General features: G+C 34.9%; 1 protein-coding gene across 1 annotated transcript in view; it reads left to right on the forward strand.

Moving 5' to 3' along the window:
- Positions 1–23,194, forward strand: part of LRRC9 (leucine rich repeat containing 9) — a 134,971-nt gene that overhangs the window by 60,010 nt on the left and 51,767 nt on the right. The window contains exons 13-18 of the mRNA XM_064292546.1: positions 5,238–5,360; positions 6,021–6,136; positions 10,873–11,085; positions 16,106–16,225; positions 19,637–19,828; positions 21,115–21,240. Coding sequence (XP_064148616.1) covers positions 5,238–5,360; positions 6,021–6,136; positions 10,873–11,085; positions 16,106–16,225; positions 19,637–19,828; positions 21,115–21,240 — 890 coding nt within the window. The remainder of the gene's footprint in view (positions 1–5,237; positions 5,361–6,020; positions 6,137–10,872; positions 11,086–16,105; positions 16,226–19,636; positions 19,829–21,114; positions 21,241–23,194) is intronic.

Below are 23,194 nucleotides of genomic sequence, written 5' to 3' on the forward strand. Positions count from 1 at the left end.
GAACTGCTGGATGGAGTTTTCTTGGCTATAATCTTTAGCACTAACTGATTATGCCAACTAGGGGCCTTGTGTATGTATGTATACACACACACACACACCCCAAATTCATAAGAAAGAGAAAAAAAGAACTTGGTCCATGTATGTGATAATCATACAAAACACCTGGGAAGATGGGCCTTGTTTGTTCTGAGTCATAAATATAAAGTGATAAGAAAACCTGGTTTGTGACGACAGCTATGTAATGGATTAAACTAGCCGCCATCGAGTTGACTCTGACTCATGGCGATCGCGTGCATACAGAGTAGAACTGTGCTCCACGGGGCTTTTAATAGCTGATTTTTGGTAGTAGATTGCCAGGCCTTTCTTCTGTATAATGGATTGGTAGCCACAAATCAGTTATTGCTTAAAATGGCTAAAGATGAATTGTGAAATGTATGACAAATCAGTTATTGCTTAAAATGGCTAAAGATGAATTGTGAAATGTATGACTTGCTTTATAAACTATATAAAAAAATTAACTTTTGGTATTTTGATTTATTCATAATTATCAGTAACTTATTTGCAGCCTGAATATATATATATATATCTATACAGTGAAACCTGTGAGAGCCAGAACTTGACCAGACTCTCTTGTTTTTCCAGGTTTCAAAAGTTTTCTGCCTTTGATAGGGTGCAGGCTTAGAACTATTCTATCACTTGTTTTAGTGGGAAATATTTGAGTTTTCCTTCTATGGTAAGTTTTTGCCTTTAACAGGTTCTGACTTTCACAGATTTTACTGTATGTATAGATATAAATATTCTAATTTGTGCGATGCTTTTGGGAGAAGATTCTGTTACCCACAGACTGTGGAAAAAGATAAGCTCATCACATTCTTTCTTGCCTCACCATCTTCCACCATTCATTTTTCAATTCCACAAGTATATATTAAATGCTTACTGTATTCTAGGCACTTGGTAGGTGATGGGGTACAGTCTATGCACGACTAGACACAGTTAATCACATAGGTAAATGTAAAATTATTATAAGGACTACAAAGCTGAAGTATTAATAAATAGTAAAAAGAATGTGAGTCCTGGTAGCTCCATGGTTAAGAGCTCAGGCTGCTAACCAAAATATCAGCAGTTCAAATCCACCAGCTGCTCCTTGGAAACCCTAGGGGCAGTTCTACTCTGTCCTTTAGGATCACTAATGTATAATACGGAGAATTAATTGAGCCAATAAGGAACCCTATTCTTTGGTCTCAACCATTCTGACTAGTGAAGACTGGGCAGTGGGAAATTTGGTTAACATACTTCTATAATAGAATTGCACTAGGTTCCAGACTCTAGCTCTGCTAAGATGATTCATGCTAAACTAAGCTATGTTGTTGTTGTCAGGTGCCACCCAGTTGACTCCAACTCGTAGCAACCCGGTGTACAACAGAATGAAACGCTGCCCAGTCCTGCATCGTCCTCATAATCGTTGTTATGCTTGAGGTCATCGTTGCAGCCACTGTGTCAATCCATTTCATTGAGGGTCTTCCTGTTTTTTGATGACTCTTTACCAGGCATAATGTGCTTCTCCAGAGACTAATCCCACTTGATAACATGTCCAAAGTATGTGAGATGTAGTCTCACCACCCTTGCTTCTAAGGAACATTCCGGCTGTACCTCTTCCAAGACAGATTTGTTTGTTCTTTCGGCAGTCCATGGTATATTTAATATTCTTCGCCAACACTGCAATTCAAGGTGTCAATTCTTTTTCTGTCTTCCTTATTCACTGTACAGCTTTTACATGCATATGATGCGATTGAAAATACCATGGCTTGGGTCAGGCGCATCTTATTCTTCAAGGTGACATCTCTGCTTTTCAACACTTTAAAGAGGCCTCTTGCAGCTGATTTGCCCAATGCAATGCATATTTTGATCTCTTGACTGCCGCTTGCATGAGTATTGATTGTGGATCCAAGTAAAATGAAATCCTTGACAACTTCAGTCTTCTCCGTTTATCATGATGTTGCTTATTGGTCCACTTGTGAAGATTTTTGCTTTCTTTATGTTGAGGTATAATCCATACTGAAGGCTGTGGTCTTTGATCATCACTAAGTGCTTCAAGTCCTCTTCACTTTCAGCAAGCAAGGTTGTGTCATCTGCATAACGCAGGTTCTTAACACATCTTCCTCCAATCTTGACGTCCCGTTCTTCTTCATTGAGTCCAGCGTCTTGGATTATATGTTCAATATACAGATTGAATAGGTATGGTGAAAGAATACAACCCTGACACACATCTTTCCTGCAGTATCCCCTTGTTCTGTTTGAGCAGCTGCCTCTTGATCTATGTACAGGTTCCTCATGAGCACAATTAAGTGTTCTGGAATTCCCGTTTTTTGCAATGTTATCCATAGCTTGTTATGATCCACACAATCAAATGCCTTTGCATAGTCAAAACACAGGTAAACATCTTTCTGGTATTCCCTGCTTTCAGCCAGGATCCATCTGACATCAGCAGTGATATCCCTGGTTCCACGCCCTGGTCTGAATCCAGTTTGAATTTCCGGCAGTTCCTTGTCTATATGCTGCAGCCACTTTTGAATGATCTTCAGCAAAATTTTACTTCCGTGTGATATTAATGATATTGCTCCATAATTTCAGCATTCAACTGAATCATCTTTCATGGGAATAGGTATAAATATGGATCTCTTCCAGTCGATTGACCAGATAGCTGTCTTCCAAATTTCTTGGCATAGATGAGTGAGCACTTCCAGCGCAGCATCCATTTGTTGAAACATCTCAATTGATATTCCATCAATTCCTGGACCCTTGGTTTTCGCCAATGCCTTCAGTGCAGCTTGAACTTCTTCCTTCAGTACCATCGGTTCCTGATCATAAAAAAAAAAACAAGCCAACCCAGTGCCATCGAGTCAGTTCCGACTCATAGCGACTATAAGACAAAGTAGAACTGCCCCGTAGAGTTTCCAAGGAGTGCCTGGTGGATTTGAACTGTTGACCCTTTGGTTAGCAGCTGTAGCACTTAACCACCACGCCACCAGGGTTTCCTTGATCATATGCTACCTCCTAAAATGATTGAACATCGACCAATTCTTTTTGGTACGGTGACTCTGTGTATTTCTTCCATCATCTTTTGATGCTTCCATAGAATCCTTAACTGTTGCAACTCAAGACTTGAATTTTAATTTCAGTTCTTTCAGCTTGAGAGATGACAAGTGTGTTCTTCCCTTTTGGTTTTCTATCTCCAGCTCTTTGCACATGCCATTATGATACTTTATTTTGTCTTCTTGAGCCGCCCTTTGAAATCTTCTGATCAGTTCTTTTACTTCATTATTTCTTCCTTTTGCTTTAGCTACTAAACATTCAAGAGCAAGTTTCAGAGTCTCTTCTGACACCCATTTTGGTCTTTTCTTTCTTTTCTGTTTTTTTAATGACTTTGTTCATGTATGATATCTTTGATGTCATTGCACAACTCATCTGGCCTTCAATCATTAGTGTTCAATGAGTAAAATCTGTTCTTGAGATGGTCTTTAAATTCAGGTGGGATATACTCAAGGTCGTACTTTGGCTTTTGTGGACTTGTTCTAATTTTCTTTGGTTTCAACTTGAATTTGCATATGAGCAATTGATGGTCTGTTCTACAGTCTGACTCTGGCCTTGTTCTGCCTGATGATATAGTGCACTTTTCTATCATCTCTCTCCACAGATGTAGTCAATTGATTCTTGTGTATTCTATCTGGTGAGGTCCGCATGTATAGTCGCCATTTACATTGGCAAAAAAGGTATTTGCAATGAAGAAGTTGTTGGTCTTGCAAAATTCTGTCATCCGCTATCCAAAATGGTTTCTATCACCAAGACCATATTTTCTAGCCACCAACCCTTCTTTGTTTCCGACTTTCACATTCCAATCACCAGTAATTATCAATGCATCCTGATTGCATGTTCAATCAATCTCAGATTGCAGAAGTTGGTAAAAATCTTGAATTTCTTCATCTTTGGCCTCAGTGGTTGGTGTGTAAATTTGAATAATAGTCATATTAACAGGTCTTATAGGCGTAGGGATATTATTCTATCACTAAGAGTGTTGTACTTCAGGATAGATCTTGAAATGTTCCTTTGGCAATAATGCAACGCCATTCCTCTTCAAGTTGTCACCCCTGGCATAGTTGTCTTTTGAGTGCCTTCCAACATCTTCCAGCACTATATCAGACAAGGTTCTGCTGCTATTCATAACATTTCACTGGCTAATTCTTTTCAGAAGTAGACTGCCAGGTCCTTCTTCCTAGTCTGACATAGTCTGGAAGCTCAGGTGAAATCTGTCTGCCATGGGTGACCCTGCTGGCGTTTCAATACTGGTGGCATAGTCTCCAGCATCACAGCAACACGCAAGCCCCCACAGTATGACAAACTGACAGACACATGGGGGAACTAAGCTATATGTAATTTGAATCTTCCATTTAATTAATAATTATCAGGTAATTAAGGAAATTAAGCAGGCTATTGAATCTAGAAAGAGCTCATTACTTGAAAAAACAATTTGCTTCTTTTTTCTTGTTCTTACATATTCCCATCTAAAGGAATAACCTCATGATGCTTATAAGATCCTTCCGGAATATGTTTTTCAAAAATAATTAGATTGATATATTCCACAATATCCCAATTTACATTTTGTAACTTGTATATAGTAAAAAAAAAAAACAAAAAACAAATGTTTTATGTGTAGTCACCAAAAGTTATTTTTTAGAAATCAGTGATTCCTAGAAATCCTTAGGATTTAATGAATACTAAAGTTCCCTAAGAATCAAAAGGGAAGAGGTGTTTATATTCATTCAATTTACAGACATGCATTGAGTACCTCCCTAGCCATGTGCTAGTAGGTGCTGATGATACAGAGATGAATATTTACCCAGTTAACAACAGAAAGCTTTTCTTACTTTAAACTACTTAATGAAAAACATTGCTAAATTGTTGTGTTCTTTCCTTCTTTGTTTTCTTTAAAGCTTTGCTTGGTATAATCATAGGACACTGTGGAATCCTTTTTTATAACTATTTCATTTTATTAACAAATATTTTTTGAGTTCCTGTTTTGGGTCAAGGCAGATGCTATGGGCTATACAGCGGCAAGCAAGATAGCTAGAATCTCTGCCTTTACAGAACACAGAGTCAAATCTGGGGCCAGTAAAGAAAGATATGGATAAAATATTAAGATGAATTAATATTAAATATGATTTCTGTTTTTTCACATTTAGGCATCCTCCTCATTACAAAGGTTTTTCTTGGTCGGAGTGTTCAGGCTCAGGAAGTAGACTCCATTAGTCAAGCCAACTATCCAATGGTTAATTCAGTGTTCATTCCTCGGAAATATTTACTAAGTATGTATACCATAAAGGGAAACATGTTTTCATCTTTTGGAATACAAAATGTTTGTATTTAATTCAGATGCTTATATTTTAGCCCCTGCTTAACAAAGGTTTAGACTTTTCTACAAAAATCTGTTCCTAGCTACTAATGAGCTTCTGTTTCTCTGTTCCCTACCTTAATGACATATTTATATATGGATGTATATGTACAAATGTTTTATTTTGCAAAACTTTAGTTTATATTTTATCAATTGTGTGTGCATGTATGTATATATACACATAAAAAAACAAAAAAGTTTTTTTTGTTGTTTTTTTACGTATATATAATTACTAGTCCTCAAAGAATGGAAGAAAACACCCAACTTTTAGCAAAAAATATTTTGATGTATTAATCTGTCAAAAATATATGCCCACACATTGAATAGAAAAGTGAAAAAGTATGAAAAGAAAAAGAACATAAATAAAGTTAAATCCTACTTAGTCTATGCAGTGAAAGAATGACTAGTAAATATTTGCACTTAAGAAGTCTCTTGGTGGGTAGGAGAGAAAAGAAAATAGGACCTCAATAATAATTAGAGCTTAGTGAGTTTGTTTTTTATTAATCTAGGTAAAAGTAAAAAAAAGTGTATTATGTTTTCAGTTCTGTTTGTTTTGTTTTTATTTGTACTCTAGATTCTGTCGTGGGACAAAGAAACTGTGATTGCAGCTTTCGGCAGTGCAAGTGGTTTGTCTTTGATCATGAACTTGTTTTGCCAGAATACGTCGTTGAATTTGAATATATTACAATGGTATGAGTTGTTACATAGTTTTTAAAACTGGAGTTTTTAAAATGGAAGCAGAACAGTAATTTGAAGTCTAATAATGTTATGTCAAACTTAATAAAACTATAAAGGAGCCCTGGTGGTACAGTGGTTAAAGTGCTAGAGTGGCGACCAACCGCTCTCTGGTTCGAACCCTCCAGCCACTCTGCAGGAGAAAGCTGTGACAATCTGCTTCTTTAAATAATTGCCTTGGGGCAATTCTGCTATGTCCTGTAGGGTCGCTATGAGTTGGAATCAATGACAGTGTTTTTTTTTGTTTGTTTTGTTTTATGGGTATATACATATATATAATGATATTCTGTGAAGGGCTTAAGTTTCAAATCAAGTCATTATGACACCTAAATATTTTTATTAAACAACTATATTGCACAAGTAATATATGGCTATAGCTTCATAAGAAAAGATTCAAGAATCTTCAAAATTCATTGAAAACTGTATAGAAGAAAACATGAAAATCTGCGTTCACTTCAACCCTACCACCACTCCTTTTTGTCCTGGCATCCACTGTTAACAGCTTTGTGGGTTTGCTTACATTCCTTTTTCTGTGTATTTACGTATACAGTGAAACTTACGAAAGCCAGAACTCAGTGGGAGTCCCTTGGTTTTCCAGGTCTCAAAAGTTCTCCGCTTTTGACAGGCTGCAGTCTTACAGTTTTTCTATCGCTCATTTTAGTGGAAAATGTTTGAGTTTTCCTCCTCCAACAGGTTTCCACCTTACACAGGTTCTGGCTTCCGCAGCTTTTACTATATAGCACACATATCATTTTACATAATGGAATCAAGATCTGAGTATTCTGTGAAGCTTTCTGGCCTTAATATGTTTTGGACACATTTCCACTTTAGTACATATAGATGTACACTTGATTCTTTTGGTGGCTGCATACTCTTCAGTAATATTATGATTTATTTAACTCTTCCCTTGCTGATGAAACATACAGGTTGTTTCCAGGTTTTTACTATTAAAAAGTTATTGTAGTGAATATTGTTACAGATGCATCTTTATATAAATATGGAAGTTTCTCTGCAGAAAAAAATTGTAGAAGAGTTGGAGAGACAAAGGACATGTGCATTTTAAAGTTTATTAGATTTTACCAAATATCCTTCCACAAATCCTTGAGCATTTTACAAATTTCCTACAATGTATGGCAGTACTTGTTTCTTTGCATCTTGTCAGCACTAGACATTGTCAATCTTTTTTTTGCTGCTCTGATGGGCAAAAAAGAAAGAATATTTTCTTTAATATGCTTATATATTATAGTTTTGTGAATCGCCTGTAATTTATGGTGATTCTGTGAGTCATATCCTTTGATCATTTTTCCATGGACTCTGTATTTTTCATATTGACTAGAAAAACCCTTATATACATTCTGGATATTAATCCTTTATCTGGTGCATGTGTTGCAAGTATTTCCTCCCACTTGTCTCTTAATTTTGTTATTTGTAACAAAAAAACTATTTGTCATTTTAATTTGTAATTTGCAGGTTAACGTCTAAGAGGTCAAACCTCTCAATCTTTTCCTATATGGATTCCTAATTTTATGTTTTGTTGCAGAAGGCTTATATAAATATTCCCCTTCATTGTTTTCAATACTTAAATAGCTTGTTTTAAAACCTATAACTTGAAAAACAATTATGTAGTAAACTATATATAACAAAAAGTTTACCATTTTAATATTTTTAAGTATACAATTCAGTGATATTAATTGCATTCATCATGTTATGCTACCATCACCATTATCCATTTCCAAAAGTTTTTCGTCACTCCATACATAAACTCTGTAGCCACTAAGCAGTAACTTCCCATCTGTCTCTACCTCCAACCCCAGAAACCATCATACTTTCTGTCTCCATACATTTGCCTATGAAATATCTATTTCATGTAAGTGGGATCATACACTTTTATGTCTGCTTTATTTTACACAACATAATGTTTTCAAGGTTTATCCCCATCACAGCATGAATCAGTACTTCATTCCTTTTTATAGCTGAATTATATTCCATTGTGTGTATATACCATATTTTGCTTATTCATTCATCTGTTGATGGATGCTTGGGTTGTTTCCACCTTTTGTATATCGTGAATGAACATTGAACATTGGTGTAACAAATCTGTCTGAGTCCCTGCTTTCAAGTCACTTGACCTTGGAGTGGAATTGCTTGGTCATATAGTAATACTATGTTTAACTTTTTGAGGAACTACAAAACTGTTGGAAACCCTGGTGGCACAGTGGTTAAGAGCTACAGCTGCTAACCAAAAGGTCTGCAGTTTGAATCCATCAGGTGCTGCTTGGAAACTCTATGGGGCAGTTCTACTCTGTGCTTTAGGGTCGCTATGAGTCAGAATTGACTCAACAGCAATGGATTTTGGGTACCAAACTGTTTTCCATAGTGGTTGCACCATTTTTACATTCCCACCAGCGGCGCATGAAGGTTCCAATTTCTCCACATCCTCACCAACACTTGTTATTTTCCGTTGTTCTGATAATAGCTATCCTAGTGGAGATGAAATAGCATCTCATTGTAGTTTTGATTTGCAATCTAATGGCATTGCACGTCTTTTCATGTGTTTATAGGCCCTTTGTATATCTTCCTAGGAGAAATGTTTATTCAATTCCTTTGCCCGTTTTTAAATTGGATGGTTTGTCTTTTGTTGTTGAGTTGTATTATTTCTTTATATATTCTGGATATTAAACCCTTATTAGATATACGGCTCCCAAATATTTTCTCCCATTCTGTAGGTTATCTCTTTACTTTGCTGATAAAGTCCTTTTGATGCACCAAAGTTCTTAATTTTAATGAATTCCATTTTATCTATTTTTGCCTTTTATTCCTTGTGCTTCTGGTATCATATCTAAGAATCCATTGTTGAGCAAAGCATTACCCCTATGTTTCGTTTTAAGACTTTAATGTTTTATTTTTTCTGTTTAGGTCTTTGATCCATTTTGAATTAATTTTTATATATGGTGTGAGGTATGGGTCCAACTTCATCCCTTTATGTGTGGAGATACAGTTGTACCAGCACCATTTATTGAAGAGACTGTTCTTTCCCCATTGATGGAAGATCAGACAATTTTTTTCTTAAAAATGGATAGCCAGTTACCTAAGCATCACCTTTTTGCTCAATTGGGAAATATTATCTTTATTATTAAAACTATTTTCATATACAATGGGCCTGTTTTTAGATCTTTCTGTTCTATTCCATTGTTCTCCTTGTCTAATCTTGGACCTGTACCACATTGTTTTGGTTATTACAACTTTTTGATATGTTTTGAACTGTGATAAGACAAATTCCCCTACTCTGCCCACATTCATCTTTTTTAAATTTTTCTTGGCTATTGTGGCGCTTTTTTTTTTCCCAAATAAGTTTTAGAATCAGGTTATCAAGTTCTATTTTAAAAATCCTATTAAGATTTGATTGAGATTATATTGAATTTAAAACTTAATTTGAGTGAACTGACATATTTGCAGTAGTGGGTCTTTCATCCAAACATGATAAGTTACTCCATTTACTTGGATCCTCTGTTATATTTTTCTTTCTATAGGTCTTAAATATTTCTTAAGTATAGTTCTGAGCATTTATATTTTGTATTACTGCTGTGAATGGGATTGCATTAGTCCAATATGCTTTCAGCATGAGACAGAAACCCTGACAAATAGTAAATGGAGCTTCACTTTAATCACGTAACAAGAAGGATAGAGGTGGGCAATCTCTGGGTGTTGTGACTATTTAATGTCATCAAGGAGCTTAGCTCCATCATCCTTCTGCTTGCTGTCTCATTCAGTTCTTTCCATTTTTAGAAAGTTTTCTTCTCTTAGCTCCTTGATTATTTCTTCTTTTCCATTCTCTATTAAGCCCCCTGGAAGCTTCATTAATTAAATGTTGGACATTCTGAATTGATCCTCCCCCTCTTTTAACTTTTTCTTTCATATTTACATCTCCATTTTTTAATTCTTTGTTCTGGGGGACTTCCTCATTATAATCTTCCAGAATGCTAATTTGATCTGCTGCCATATCCATTAATTTCTCAGATCATTTATGGAATATTTTTATTTCTATAAGTGTTTTTATTTTAACTTTGAAGTCTTTACTCTGTTCTTTATTCTTCTCCATAGCAAACTATTCTTTTATTGTAGATGTTTTATTCTCCTCGATTTTTAAAAATTCTCTCCTGAACTGTTTTGGTTTCTTCTAGAACCAGTTACTCTGTTTGTTCATATAGTTCTTGCTTACTCATTCACAATTCTTACTGTAATTATTTAACTGCCTGATACTTTCCTAGTGCATCATCCTGCTCTTTTACATGTTCACGCTGAAATGTTGAGTCTCTCTGGATCTGCGCCTCAAAGTAGTTATCTTCTGCATATATTTTGACCAGAGGTTACATTTCTGCACATATTTCTTCATCAATTTAGTCCCTTCTACTTTATGTCTCACAATTTCAAGCCCTTTGTTGGCAGTCTCTCTACTGTTACCTGACATATTTTAAAAAATATCTTTTTCAAGGAATTTTCAGTGGGAGGGAATGGACACACCCATGCTTAGTCTACAGTCTTAATATATCCTAATAGATTTTGATTCTGATCATCATAGCTATTACCACGTAACTGAAAGAAGTTAATTCATCTTACCTACATAGCCTATCTCTTTTTCAAAATGATAAACACAGCAACCAAATTTTCAACATTTTTGATAAATTTTTTAGGTCAAGGCTCACTCTTTATATTCTTCATTCAACAATATTATTCTAGAAGAAAGCAAAAAAAATTCTGAAGGATTGATATTATCCCATGATTTGAAACTTGATGATGAAGTTATGAAAATGGAGCCCAGGATCAAGCCTAGACCAAAACTTATTAGTTTGGATGATAAAACCATACTTTCTATTGCCAGAACTAGCGTTTACAGTCATATTGTGGTGAGTATTATGAAGAATAAAATTTGGGGGCTGGGACTTTGGGCTTGGAATCAGAGTCTATCATGTGAAGTCTAAAGATATTAAATCACCTATGTGATGACTCCAGGTATTGTACTATCAAAATTAAAAGTGCCCAGCCCTCTCCTTCCATGAGACTAGAGCAGTGCTGTCCAATAGTAATACAACATGAACTACGTACATAATTTTAAATTTGCTAGTGGCCACATTAAAAAAGAAATACATGAAATTAATTTTAATAATATATGTTACTTAACCCAATGTATCCAAAATATCATTTCAACACACAATCAATATGAAGACTCATTAACGAGATGCAGGTAGTCCCCAACTTACAACAGGGTTCCGTTGACTTACAACAGGATCATCAGAACAGAACCCCGTTTTAAGTCAGTTCTGACATAAGTCGAATACCTTTTTTTTTTAGTTTTCATCACTATTGGCTTTCATTATTAGTATCTTTATAAATCCAATCTTTATTTGTATTAGGAGGTTGGAAACATTACAGATACATGCTGCAACATTGTATGTAGTACATATTACTAATGATAAGATGTCCAAAAAACAAACAGTCATAAGTGAAGCTTGCTGTAACTTGGGGACTACCTGTATTTTCATACTAAGCCTTTGAAATCTGGAGTGTATTTTACACTTACAGCACATCTCCATTCAGGCTAGCCACATTTCACCTGCTCAATGACCACATGTGGCTAATGGCTACTATGCAGGACAGTGCAGGGCTAGAGGTAGCCTTCTAGCTTACAAGGGATTTTATTCCTGAATAACCACTAAGCTCTCTTTAAATGATTAAGATGAAGACAGACAAGTTTCAAATCAGTTTCTAGGATTAATCGACATAGAATATGGGAGTGTTATCTTTACAAAATTAACTGACAGGATTTGAGTTACTTTTTAAAGCTACTTACTTTACGCTGGGGCCGTTCTATTGAGATATTAAACCTTTGTCCTTATCTAACTCTCAGTTGTGTCCATTTCAGATCTGCTGCTATTATTGTATACAGACTACCATCATCTCTGACCTAGACCACCACCATCATAGCCCTGTAACTGGGCTCCCTGCACTTTGCCATCATAATTGCACAACTCCAGGAGGCACCATTTATTTTATTTCCTGTTAATGTGCTCTTAGGATGTTATTCACTGTATAACTGAATACAAGGTGGAAGTGCCTTCTAGAATTATGAACAGAGGCCCTGTCCTGTTTCCAGTTTGAGCCCCCAATTTACACCCCATACTGAAGCTAATCTTTTCATAATTCAAATCTGATCATATTACCTCTATCACCCCTTACAACTCCCACCTAAAATCTTCAAAAGGTTTTCCATTGCTTTTAAAATAAAACCAAAGTCTTTAATATATCCTACAGTGTTTCACATGGCCTCGTCCCAAGCCTACCTGGCCTACCTTTCCAACCCTTTTTCCTGTTACTCTGCCTCTGGCTCTCTGGATTTAGCCTCCTTTCTGTTTCTTAAATACACCATGCTTGCTCCTGCCTACATAGGGCCTCTGCACTAGCTTGTTGTTCTGCGTGAAATTTTCTCCTGACTCTCTTCTTCTAGTTAACACCCACTCACCTTTTAGGTCTATACGTAAGCATTAAAGACTTTCCTGACCTCGGAGTCTAGGCCAGATTTCTTTGTCATATACTATGTATTCTTCATAGGCTATAAATTCCATGGGGGCAGAGGCTATGACTGTTCTTAGTCATTCCTGTCACCAGCATCAGGGGAATTACATAAGGTTGTGCATTGCACAAGAGGGCCACAACTAAGGGGCATCTTTGACATCATTGAGTAGTATGTCTGCTACAACTTTCTGACAGTTATTGGTAAAATTTCTTGTTTAACAAAATCAGTATTGTGTGACAGTTTTCTAAAAGCTAGAAAGAAAGTGTCTTGAGGAAAGGTTGACTTTTTCTGCTTTACTCATAAGCACTCTATAGGCTAGCATCAGCTGTACCAGTACCCTACCACGTTAGCTGGCACACATTGACACTTATTAGATATTTGTTGAAAAAAATGAATGTATTCTTTACAAACAACCAGTGGTTCTTGCAGAGAAAATGGGTTGTTTGCTTGAACCTGCAGAAAAAGTAAACAAATTGATGTGTTTAGAAGACAAGTTATCCTTACATGACACCTGTCAAATAGATACTGCCCTCCTTCTAAGTGCACACTGAAAGCTGAGATACAGATAAACGTTTAGATTATCTTTGTTACCTTTAAAGTCAATTACCCAGCCCCATTGTTAATGTTTCTAGACCTGTTGTTGTTGTTGTCAGGTGCCATCGAGTCAGTTCCGACTCACAGCGGCCCTATGCACAACAGAACGAAGCACTGCTGGGTCCTGCGCCATCCTTATAATCTTAGCTATGCTTAAGCTCATTGTTGCAGCCACCGTGTCAGTCCACCTCGTTGAGGGTCTTCCTCTTTTCCTCTGATCCTGTACTTTGCCAAGCATGATGTCCTTCTCCAGGGACTGATCCCTCCTGACAACATGTCCAAAGTATGTAAGATGTAGTCTTGCCATCCTTGCTTCTAAAGAGCATTCTGGTTATACTTCTTCTAGATCTAGATTGTTCAAAATGACAGATTTTTTCAAGTGATCATGTGAAACAAAGGGAATGCAAAAAAAAATTTTTTTAAATAATAACTCAGGTCAATAGTTTTAAGTCTGCTTCTGAAAATATTCAGAAAGCATCATCTTTAAGAAGTTATTGGATCGCTTTGGTGAAACTAAATCATCACAATTCACCAAATCTTCAAGTACGGGAAGTAACCAGGAGGTTAAGTCTTTTCCTCAGCTGGTCATTAGACAGGAAGGAAAACTTTGTAACATGGTAATAGTAACCCCATCTTGGTCATGAATGTGCAGTATAGTGATTGCAGGAGCTGACAGTGCTGAGAAATTATTTTTTCTGCACTATAATGTCAAGATTTAATATTTGAGTAATAGCTTTTAATAACAAAATTTCAGTAATGAAAACTTTAAAGAAATGCATGTTCTGATTAAATTAAGTTTTCTCACCATGTATTCCTGTAGGATTAAAGGTATTGGATAAAAGTAAAAAGCTAGCACCTGAAGGCAGGTCTCTTGATCATTCATTTTTAGTTTGTAAGGTATAAAACACAAACACTGCTTTGTGACCCCTAGGTGACTTCTCATTAGTCAACACCTATAACATATGAATGGAAATATTTTTTTTTAATTTGCCTATGTTGTTTAAAAGCCAGCAAATTTTCTAGGGCTTCTAAGATTAGTAGATACTGCAAGAATGTTTAGACATCACAGCCTTTGTACTCCCTTGTTTGTGTTATTACTATAAGAGAAATTCAGCATACACACCTGTTATATTGTTATCAGTTTTCTTCAATAAATAGAGTTTTATGAGGACATTATATAGGAATAAAAATCCCAGGGTATATAGCATATAATTTTATATTCTCGTATAGCACAATTAAATACTTAAAATCTGAGTTCTCAGTTATATACCTGGATTTGCAGTGATTTATTCACTTAGCATTTACAGAGAACTTAGTATGTTTCAGACAGTGAGGTAAGTATTGAGGGTTCAAAATGAGTAAATTATTTTCCCTGCCTCAGGGACATCAGTTTAGTGGAGGAGACAGATATATAAACAGATGTAGGAAGCTTGAAGTTGGAAGAGCTTCAGAGAAAGAGGTGAGTTTTGACCTGAGTTTTAGAAGACATGAGAAATTTAGTTTACTTCTTCTAGGTAGAAGAAAGACTATGCATAGGCACAGGGCTTTGAATGATTCTGGTGTCCTCAGGGAACACCGAGAGAGTCAGTGACAGGAACAGGATGCACGATGTTGGAAGGTAGAGGTGTAGGTTGGAATACAAAGAAGGTAGGTGAAGCTGAAACTGGAAGAATAGGAGGCTGTAGCCACTTTAGGACAGATTTTGGAAGCCAAATAAAAAAACTTGGATTCTTTTCCTTAAGGCACAGCCTCCTGTTTTTAAAGACCCTAACTCTGGCAACTTGTGGATGGATTTAACTAAAGTCAGACTGGTGGTAGGAAGACCCAGTTAAAAAAAAAAAAAAGATTGTAGAGGTCCAGAGAAGTAATAGTCTGAACTAAGGCGCTGATGCATAAATATGGCCATTCTTAACAATTTTAGCTAAGTTTTAATGATGATTAGAAATTCAGTTTTTTCTGCTTGCCAGAAATGGCTGTGTCCATAGGATAGGGTATAAAATGGTGGTGGTAAACGAAGATGGTTGTAAGGTAGACACCCGATTTTACCACGATAATCCCACGTGTTGTGAAGACTGTAGCTTATACATAAATACAGTCTTCACTTGATATCATTCAAATGCTGTAGTTTTAAAAGCAGAAAAATATGTACTTATCAGGATCTCAAATATAAAAATTTAATAACATTTGTTTTTATATAGCCTAGGATGAAATCTGGACCAAATTTTGTTATAGCAGTTATCTTAGACACTCTCCCAGTTACTTCTTTGGCATTCTGTCCTCTTTCAGTACCCACCGTAGTATAACCCTCAGTCTTTTTTCCTTGGTCCCAGTGCCCTCCTATGGTTTCCTATAATCAGGGTGTATCTTTGCCATCCTCTCTCCTGTGAATGCCTGGCCTGTTCATGAACTCTTCATGGCCTACATTGTTCACTGGTTAGCCTGAGAAATAGATCTGCCCTAATAAATATTTTGAAAAGAATTTCATGCCCATTGCTGATAAACTTAAGCCAAGTGGAAAGTCAAATTAACGGAGAATACAATCCAATGATACTATTATTACTATTTATACCTTTTAACATCATGCGTTTTAGCTTTTTTTTCTTACTGGCTCTCTCAATGTTATTTAAAATACTTTCTTGTTTTTTGTTATATTGCCTCAAGTAACTGTTCCTGACATTTTAGATATCCACACTTAAATATGGTAGAATGTATTTGCTTTTATTATTTTTTGTTTTTGTTTTTATTTTATTTTACTTCAGAGTCTGAATCTACATGGAAACAGCTTGAGTAAATTAAGAGACCTCTCCAAGCTAACAGGACTTCGAAAACTTAATATCAGCTTTAATGAATTTACTTGTTTAGATGATGTATACCATTTGGTAAGACGTATCCTTTTAAAATTACTTACTTAAGTAAAATAAAAGTACTAGTTTAATGGATAAAATATTTGTATAAGTATGACCTTATACATACTGTATTCAAGCCCAAATCAGGAACAAAGCATACATCCACTTTATTATGTTACTTTCTTTAAAATAGATTTAGAATCCATTTGCAGACCAAATATACACCTGTGGTCATAGCTTATTCCTGCTTTAAAATAAATATGCTAAAATTACCCCAGTATGTTTTTAAAATGTCCATTGAAAAGTGTCTTTTCCTTTTTCTTCTTCTGCTCTTGTTTTCCCACCCTTCTTTTTCTCCGTCTTATGAGTACTTAATTCTTCTTCATTTCCTGGTGTACCGTTTTATGTCTAATGTTGACAGTTCTTCCCATCTGTTCATTAACCAGATTATTATTTCTCTTTCTGTCTCCCTTATTCTTTCTACCTGGACTTCACACACATATATCTTGTTTGACTTGTGTTTACCTTCTCATACATCATAGGAAAAATACAGTAATGCATATGTGCACATAGGCATGAATTTTTTCTCACTCACAGTTTCTTTCTTATATATCATGTAACAAAATAATTTCATATGGGGTTCCAGAACACCAACCTAGTATCCCCTGTTTCCATGGGTCCCAGGTCATTCACATTCCTTTTCAGAATTTATCATCATACTCAGCTCTTGTTCCTTCTCTGCTCTGTCTCCCTGCAGCCATACCAAAGTCCTTGCATTTTGGTAGGTGCTGTTACATTGGTTATTAGCCTTAGATTCTAGGATTAAACCTTCTCTGTTTCTTTGGGCAGGCTTAAGCATTTTTTTTTTTTTTTATAGTTCCATCATCCAAATGTTCATCCCTAGCACAAGTTTGGTTTTGCATCTTTAAAAAATTACTGTATCTTTTAAGTCTCTTAATTTATAGACTCCTTCTCTACCCCTTCCACTTGCCATTGTTTATCTATAGAAACTCTTGGGCCGCCTGTCCCAAGGAGTTTCCCACAGTCTGCACCCTGCTGATTTGCATGCTTAAAACACAACCCTCCCTCTATCCTCCGTATTTCCTACAAATAGGCAACTGAATCCAGAAATTGGATCAGACTCAGACTTAAACCCTCTGGTAAGACTAAAATCTAAGCAAGGAGTCCACATGAAAAGTAAATTAAAATGTATTCAGCAGCATATCTGTGATTCACCCACCTGAACTATCAGGAAAAGAGAATGTCTGAGAGAAATGAGTAGGAAAGATATTTTCCTCTGAAAATAGTTCCACCATACTCAGAGTTGATCAGGGAAAGACAAATATGTATGGCTATTTGCAGCCTTAATCTATTCTACATCCTTAACTTTTTACTGAAGCAATACTTTTCACTGGCTTATCTTTTTGAATGCAAAACCTGTTGTTAAAATCCTCTTGATATCTAGAGACAGCTAATCCATATTTAGAGAATGAACTATTATCCCAAAAGGAAATTTAAAAGATGTGTTCTGGATTTTAATCTTATTAAGTTGGACTAAGAGAAATTTGAACTTAAAGAAGAAGAAATATTAAAATAGAAAATGCTGCTGCAAAACTGAAAATAGTGTTCCATGAATATTTACTGAGCTCATGGTGTCTGTTTTACATCCTGGGGAATACAAAAGTGAAGATCCCACCCCTGTTTTCAAGGGAACGAGAGAGTTATCTTTTTATGATACATGGTTCCCAAATGTTTAGCTTCAGGCAAGTGCCAGTCTGTGGAACAAGTTTTCACGGGTCTATGAAAGAGGTACTGTGTAGTAAATTTTTATAAAGCTAAATTTATTTCCTTTAAAAGACTGTCCTGTATAAGATTATGGCCTTCAGACTTTTTTACTGCCAAATATCCTTTTGTTCAAAATGGTGATGGTAGTTTTTGTTTTGTTTTCCTATGCTTATTTCTGAGAATGAAAAGTTAGTGGCCCTGTTTTCGTTTCCAGAATTTTTTTTTTAGGTTTTAATGATCTGTGCATCTAACCCTTGAAACCCGAATCACTATGATAAGTGCTATTCCAACAGTATAAACTATCAGTTACAAAGGAGTGACTAATTCTATGCTAAACTTTAAGAGTTGTTTAAATAAAGCTGTGAAGAAACCAAATTTCTTTTTAATCTATAGTGATATTTTAATTTTTAAAAATGTATTGCAAAATATCTTCTTAAAGTTCTCTTTATTTCTTCCTTGCCCTGTATCTGAGTTAGTATATACCTCAAAAGCAAATTTTATTTGCAACAAATATATGTAACAAAATAAAGTTTTAATAACTTATTACAAACAAGTAAACCTATCATCTTAATAGATAGACGGCCAAAGTCGAGAAGGGCAGTAAACAAAAAGTGAACTTTAAAAATGGTGGATATAAACAAATGAAAAGATGTTCAACTTCACTGGTAATAAATAATGTAAATTAAGTCAGGTAGATGGGTAGATATTTGAGGAAATGGGCATTCTCATATTCTACTGTTGGAAAAGTAAATTGGTACCAACTTCCTGGAAATCTGTTTGGCAGCATTTATCAAAAGCCTTAACAATACAGAGAGCCTTAGACCAGTAATCTTATTTCCAAGAAGCTGTTCTGAAAACAGTCATCAGTGTTGCTGTTAAAGCATCATGCTCGTGGATGTGTAGTGCAGTGTTGCCAACAATTAGAAACAACATAAAGGCCCATAGTAAAATGTTTAAAGTAATTATATAGTCACGTACATAATAGAATATTATGCAGCCATGAAAAATAATTTTGAAGAATACTTAATGATGTGTAAAAATGTTAAAAGTATAGAAAATTCATATAATATGATCTGTTTTATATTAAGAATATGTGCGTATAATTAAAAAACAATGTTTTTGGTTGTTCTTTCTGAGTGATAAGATTATATATGCTTTCTATTTTCCTTTTTAGTTCCTGTATTTTCCCAATTTCCAAGAAAGAACATGTGTTACTTTTATGATTTAAAAAAATATTTAAAATCATGCACTTTTAAAAAAATAAAATTATAGAATTGATAAGCTTACTTTCTACTTTTGAAGATCAACCTTTTTTCACCAGGCTGTGGGTTTAAAGGTATAAACCAGAATACTAGATATAAACAAATATATTCCTTGTTTGTTGGGGACTAATTAACTTGCTCAGTTTTTCTATGCCTTCTCTTCTACGAAAGCAAACATTGCCACTCTATGTTACAAGGTTGAGGTGAGAATTAAGAGAATGACTAAAATGAAATACTTGTAGCTCTTTAGAAAAATTCACATGTTGATATCATTATTACAGGATAACTACTGTTTATACCAAAAAGCATGTAAAGCACTTAGAGAACCTAGAGAGAAGAACTATGTAAGTACAAACCATGGGTATTGTAGCATCATTTCTATTTGTATGCATTGCAGTATAACCTTGAGTATTTGGATGCAAGTCATAACCACGTGATAACCCTTGAGGGTTTCAGAGGTCTGATGAAACTAAAACACTTAGACTTGAGCTGGAATCAACTGAAAAAATCTGGTGATGAAATAAATATATTATGCAAGCAAACCACAAGCCTTCTCACTCTTGATATTCACCATAATCCATGGCAAAAGGTAGGCACCAGACAAGTTTATTAAAAAACAGTCATTTTTCTTTCCTAACAATTTTCTTACTGTACTGTTCAGAAAAGGTGAACTATCTTTGTTTTCCTAGAATTCCTTTAAGTCTCTCATAAGTTGAATTCAGTGTAGTGATCAAATTAATCAAATATTACTATAATAAAAAGTTATAATTACATTTCATGTTTTGTAAACTTGAACAGTTTAAGAACATTATGGCTTTAAGGGTGCTCAATGTTATTGCCATTTGTAAGCCCCCAGAGAGTTTATATAGCTCAGTGTGCTAGAACCGTACTGTAATGAGCATAAGAAACAAGAATAAAATAATACAGTGAGAGAAGCATACTATTAAGAGGGAAACATAATTTGATTTATAATATACTCTAATCTGTAATTGAGAAACATTTTTTACAACTTTCGTGAACAACTTACAAAACAACTTTTACAATGGTATTTTGCATTATTTGTTCTCTGCTTTAAGTCCAAAAGTTACCTCCTCACATAGACCTGAATTATAAAAGTCTTAGAATTCTGTTATAAAAGGAAATTGATCATTATTTTTTCTCATCACAAAAATATGTAGGCTAATGATAAGTATTTCAATATTCAATTAATTTAACTAAGGGTATTTTCAAGTATTTAAAATGAGCCCCAAGTTCATAGTCTCCAGAATCTTCCTTTCCCTGCTTTTAAAAGATGTACATAAGACCACGTTCAACATTTTAAAAAGGGACTAAAGCATAATTGGTTCTATTAAATTGACTATACTACTATGTTTATGTTGTGTTTCTTTTTTGCTCAGTAAAATTGAAGAATATTTTTTCTTTTGCTAAAGCATACTCCCTGGGTGATCACAGTGTAGCTATTTTCCAGTTGCCAAATTGGCTGTCAAGGGCTACAGATCCATATTGAATCACACATGGAGCTGCTAGCTTACTGCTGATCCGGATAAACAGTATAGTCATTGCAGTTGTTCTTTTAACATTTTTCACCAAAGGCACATTTTTCAATAACAACATGTGGGATTCCCTCCTTCCTAAGAATAGAATCATCCAACTTCAACTATAACAGATTAATTCTTAAATATAATTTTAATTTCAACTGTTGTTTTAAATGTTAAGCCTTTATTTCTAGATACACATAATTTTTCTAGATGTGCATAATATTCCTAGAGATGCATAATTTTGAATTATACGGAAAGGAATGAAGAAGTACTCCTTTTCCATGCCAAAACATATGTAATATTTTATAAAAATTAACTTTTTCCTGTTTTTCTCAAGCCAGCCACATTGAGGCTGAGTGTTGTTGGCAGATTAAAGACTCTCACTCATTTAGATGGAATCCTTATTTCTGAAGAAGAGACAACTGCAGCTATGAAATTTATTAATGGAACAAAGATTACTCAGGTTGGATATTACCGTTTAATATTTCTTGTGCTATTTATAACATACAAATAACACTTCACATACTCTTTTCTGTTATTAAGATTTTATATTCTCAGAGTGTTAATAAAAAGAATTAATTAATGTGTAACCACCGTATCACTTGAATTTTTTTCTCTGTTCAAATGTACCCTATATAAATACCAACTGGTTATGTGGATTCTCTAGATACATCCTTGCACACTACTTCCAAAATACCTCTAGGGTAGCTGTTTTTCTCCTAGTCACCTGAACTCCCCAGAATCCTTTTCTAGAACCTACATGAAATTAAGCAACTTTCTGTGGATAAGGTAAGCTAGAGGCCTTGCAAAAGCATTAGGTGAAGTATTTTCCTAGCATCGACATTGTATGTATCTGGCTAAAAACACCAAAACCTGTTAACATAGAGGGGAAGCATACCTATATCATTTATATTAAGAATCCCACACTTCGGACAAAGTAGTTTCAACATTGTAAGTATCTCTACTCTAGTTACGTAAATATTTAACTTTCATGGGGTATTTGAATATTCCTCAAACAGCGTAATGTTTAATTCTGAATCTATTCAAAATGAGGGAAAGAAAGTTTCTTGTTGATAAAAATTAGCTAACACTTCTGATGAGGAGTTAGGGATTTACTTTACACAAAATCAAAACCCATGAAAATCCTTTAAGATGATATTGTCATGGAGTTAGACAGGTAGACCAATGGATCAGAATAAAGAACCTAAAACAGACCCACATATACATGGAAACCTAATAAGTGACAGCTACATTTGTAGATCAGGGGAAACCATTCATTAAAAGGTGCTGGGACAAGTGCGTTAAGGACTTCAATGTAAAAGACAAAACCAAAAATGTCTTAGAAGAAAATATCAGAGATTATCATCAATGCCTTGAGTTAGGGAAGAATTTACTAGACAAGAAACAAAGAGCGTAAATCATAAGCAATTGGATTTGTCTTCATTAAAATTAATATAGCCATTCCTCAAGGGACACCACCATAAAGGAAGTGAAAATACAAGCTACATATTGGGGAAAGAAATTAGCAACATCTGATTAAAAAAAAAAATCCTTTTATAATCAGAATATATAAAGAAAAAGACAACCAACCAAATAGAAAAAATGGGCAAAAGAGTTGAAAAGACACCTCACAGAAGAGGAAATCAGAACATTGAATTAACTTGTGAAAAGATGTTCCACCATATTGGTAATCAAGAAATGAAATATAAAAACCACAATGACCTACCAATTTATAGCCACTAGATTAACAATACCAAGCTTTAGCAAAGATGTGAAGTAAAGGTTAAACTGGTACAACCACTTTGAAAAACAATTTGGTATTTTCTAGTAAAACTGAATATATGTACACCCTGCAGCTCAGCGATTTTCCTTCTGGGCATAGACTCTAAACTGCAGGTATTCCCAGGTCACAGTGTTTATAATAGCGAAACACTGAGCTCAAACTCATTGTCCATTGATAAGAGAATTGATAAGGGATAGCTATACAGCAGTAAAATATGATTCAATTTACATAAAGTTCAGACGTGTGCAAGACTAAATGATATAATGTCCATGGGCTTAAACATAGATATTAAAACTATAAAGCAAGGAAATGGTAGATACAAAATTTGAGATAGAAATAGCCTCTGAGGGGAAGAAGGTGAAAGGGATTTAGGGTGGGGCCCATAGGGAGCTTCTAGGGGATTAGTGATACTCTAGCTTGGCCTGGTTTCATGGGTGAGTATGTGGGTGTTTGTATTGTACTAGTCCTTTCGCAGTTTTATAAATATTATTTTGTATGGTTCGGTATTCACTAAAACAATAAAAAGTGAAATATTAAAAGTATATTTGGATACAATATTTTAGCTACATATGAACGAATCTATCTTGTTTCCTTTATTCATTATATATATATGTATATATATTTTGGGTTTTTT

Source organism: Loxodonta africana, chromosome 10, assembly GCF_030014295.1.
Source record: "Loxodonta africana isolate mLoxAfr1 chromosome 10, mLoxAfr1.hap2, whole genome shotgun sequence".
NCBI classification, from domain to species: Eukaryota; Metazoa; Chordata; class Mammalia; order Proboscidea; family Elephantidae; genus Loxodonta; species Loxodonta africana.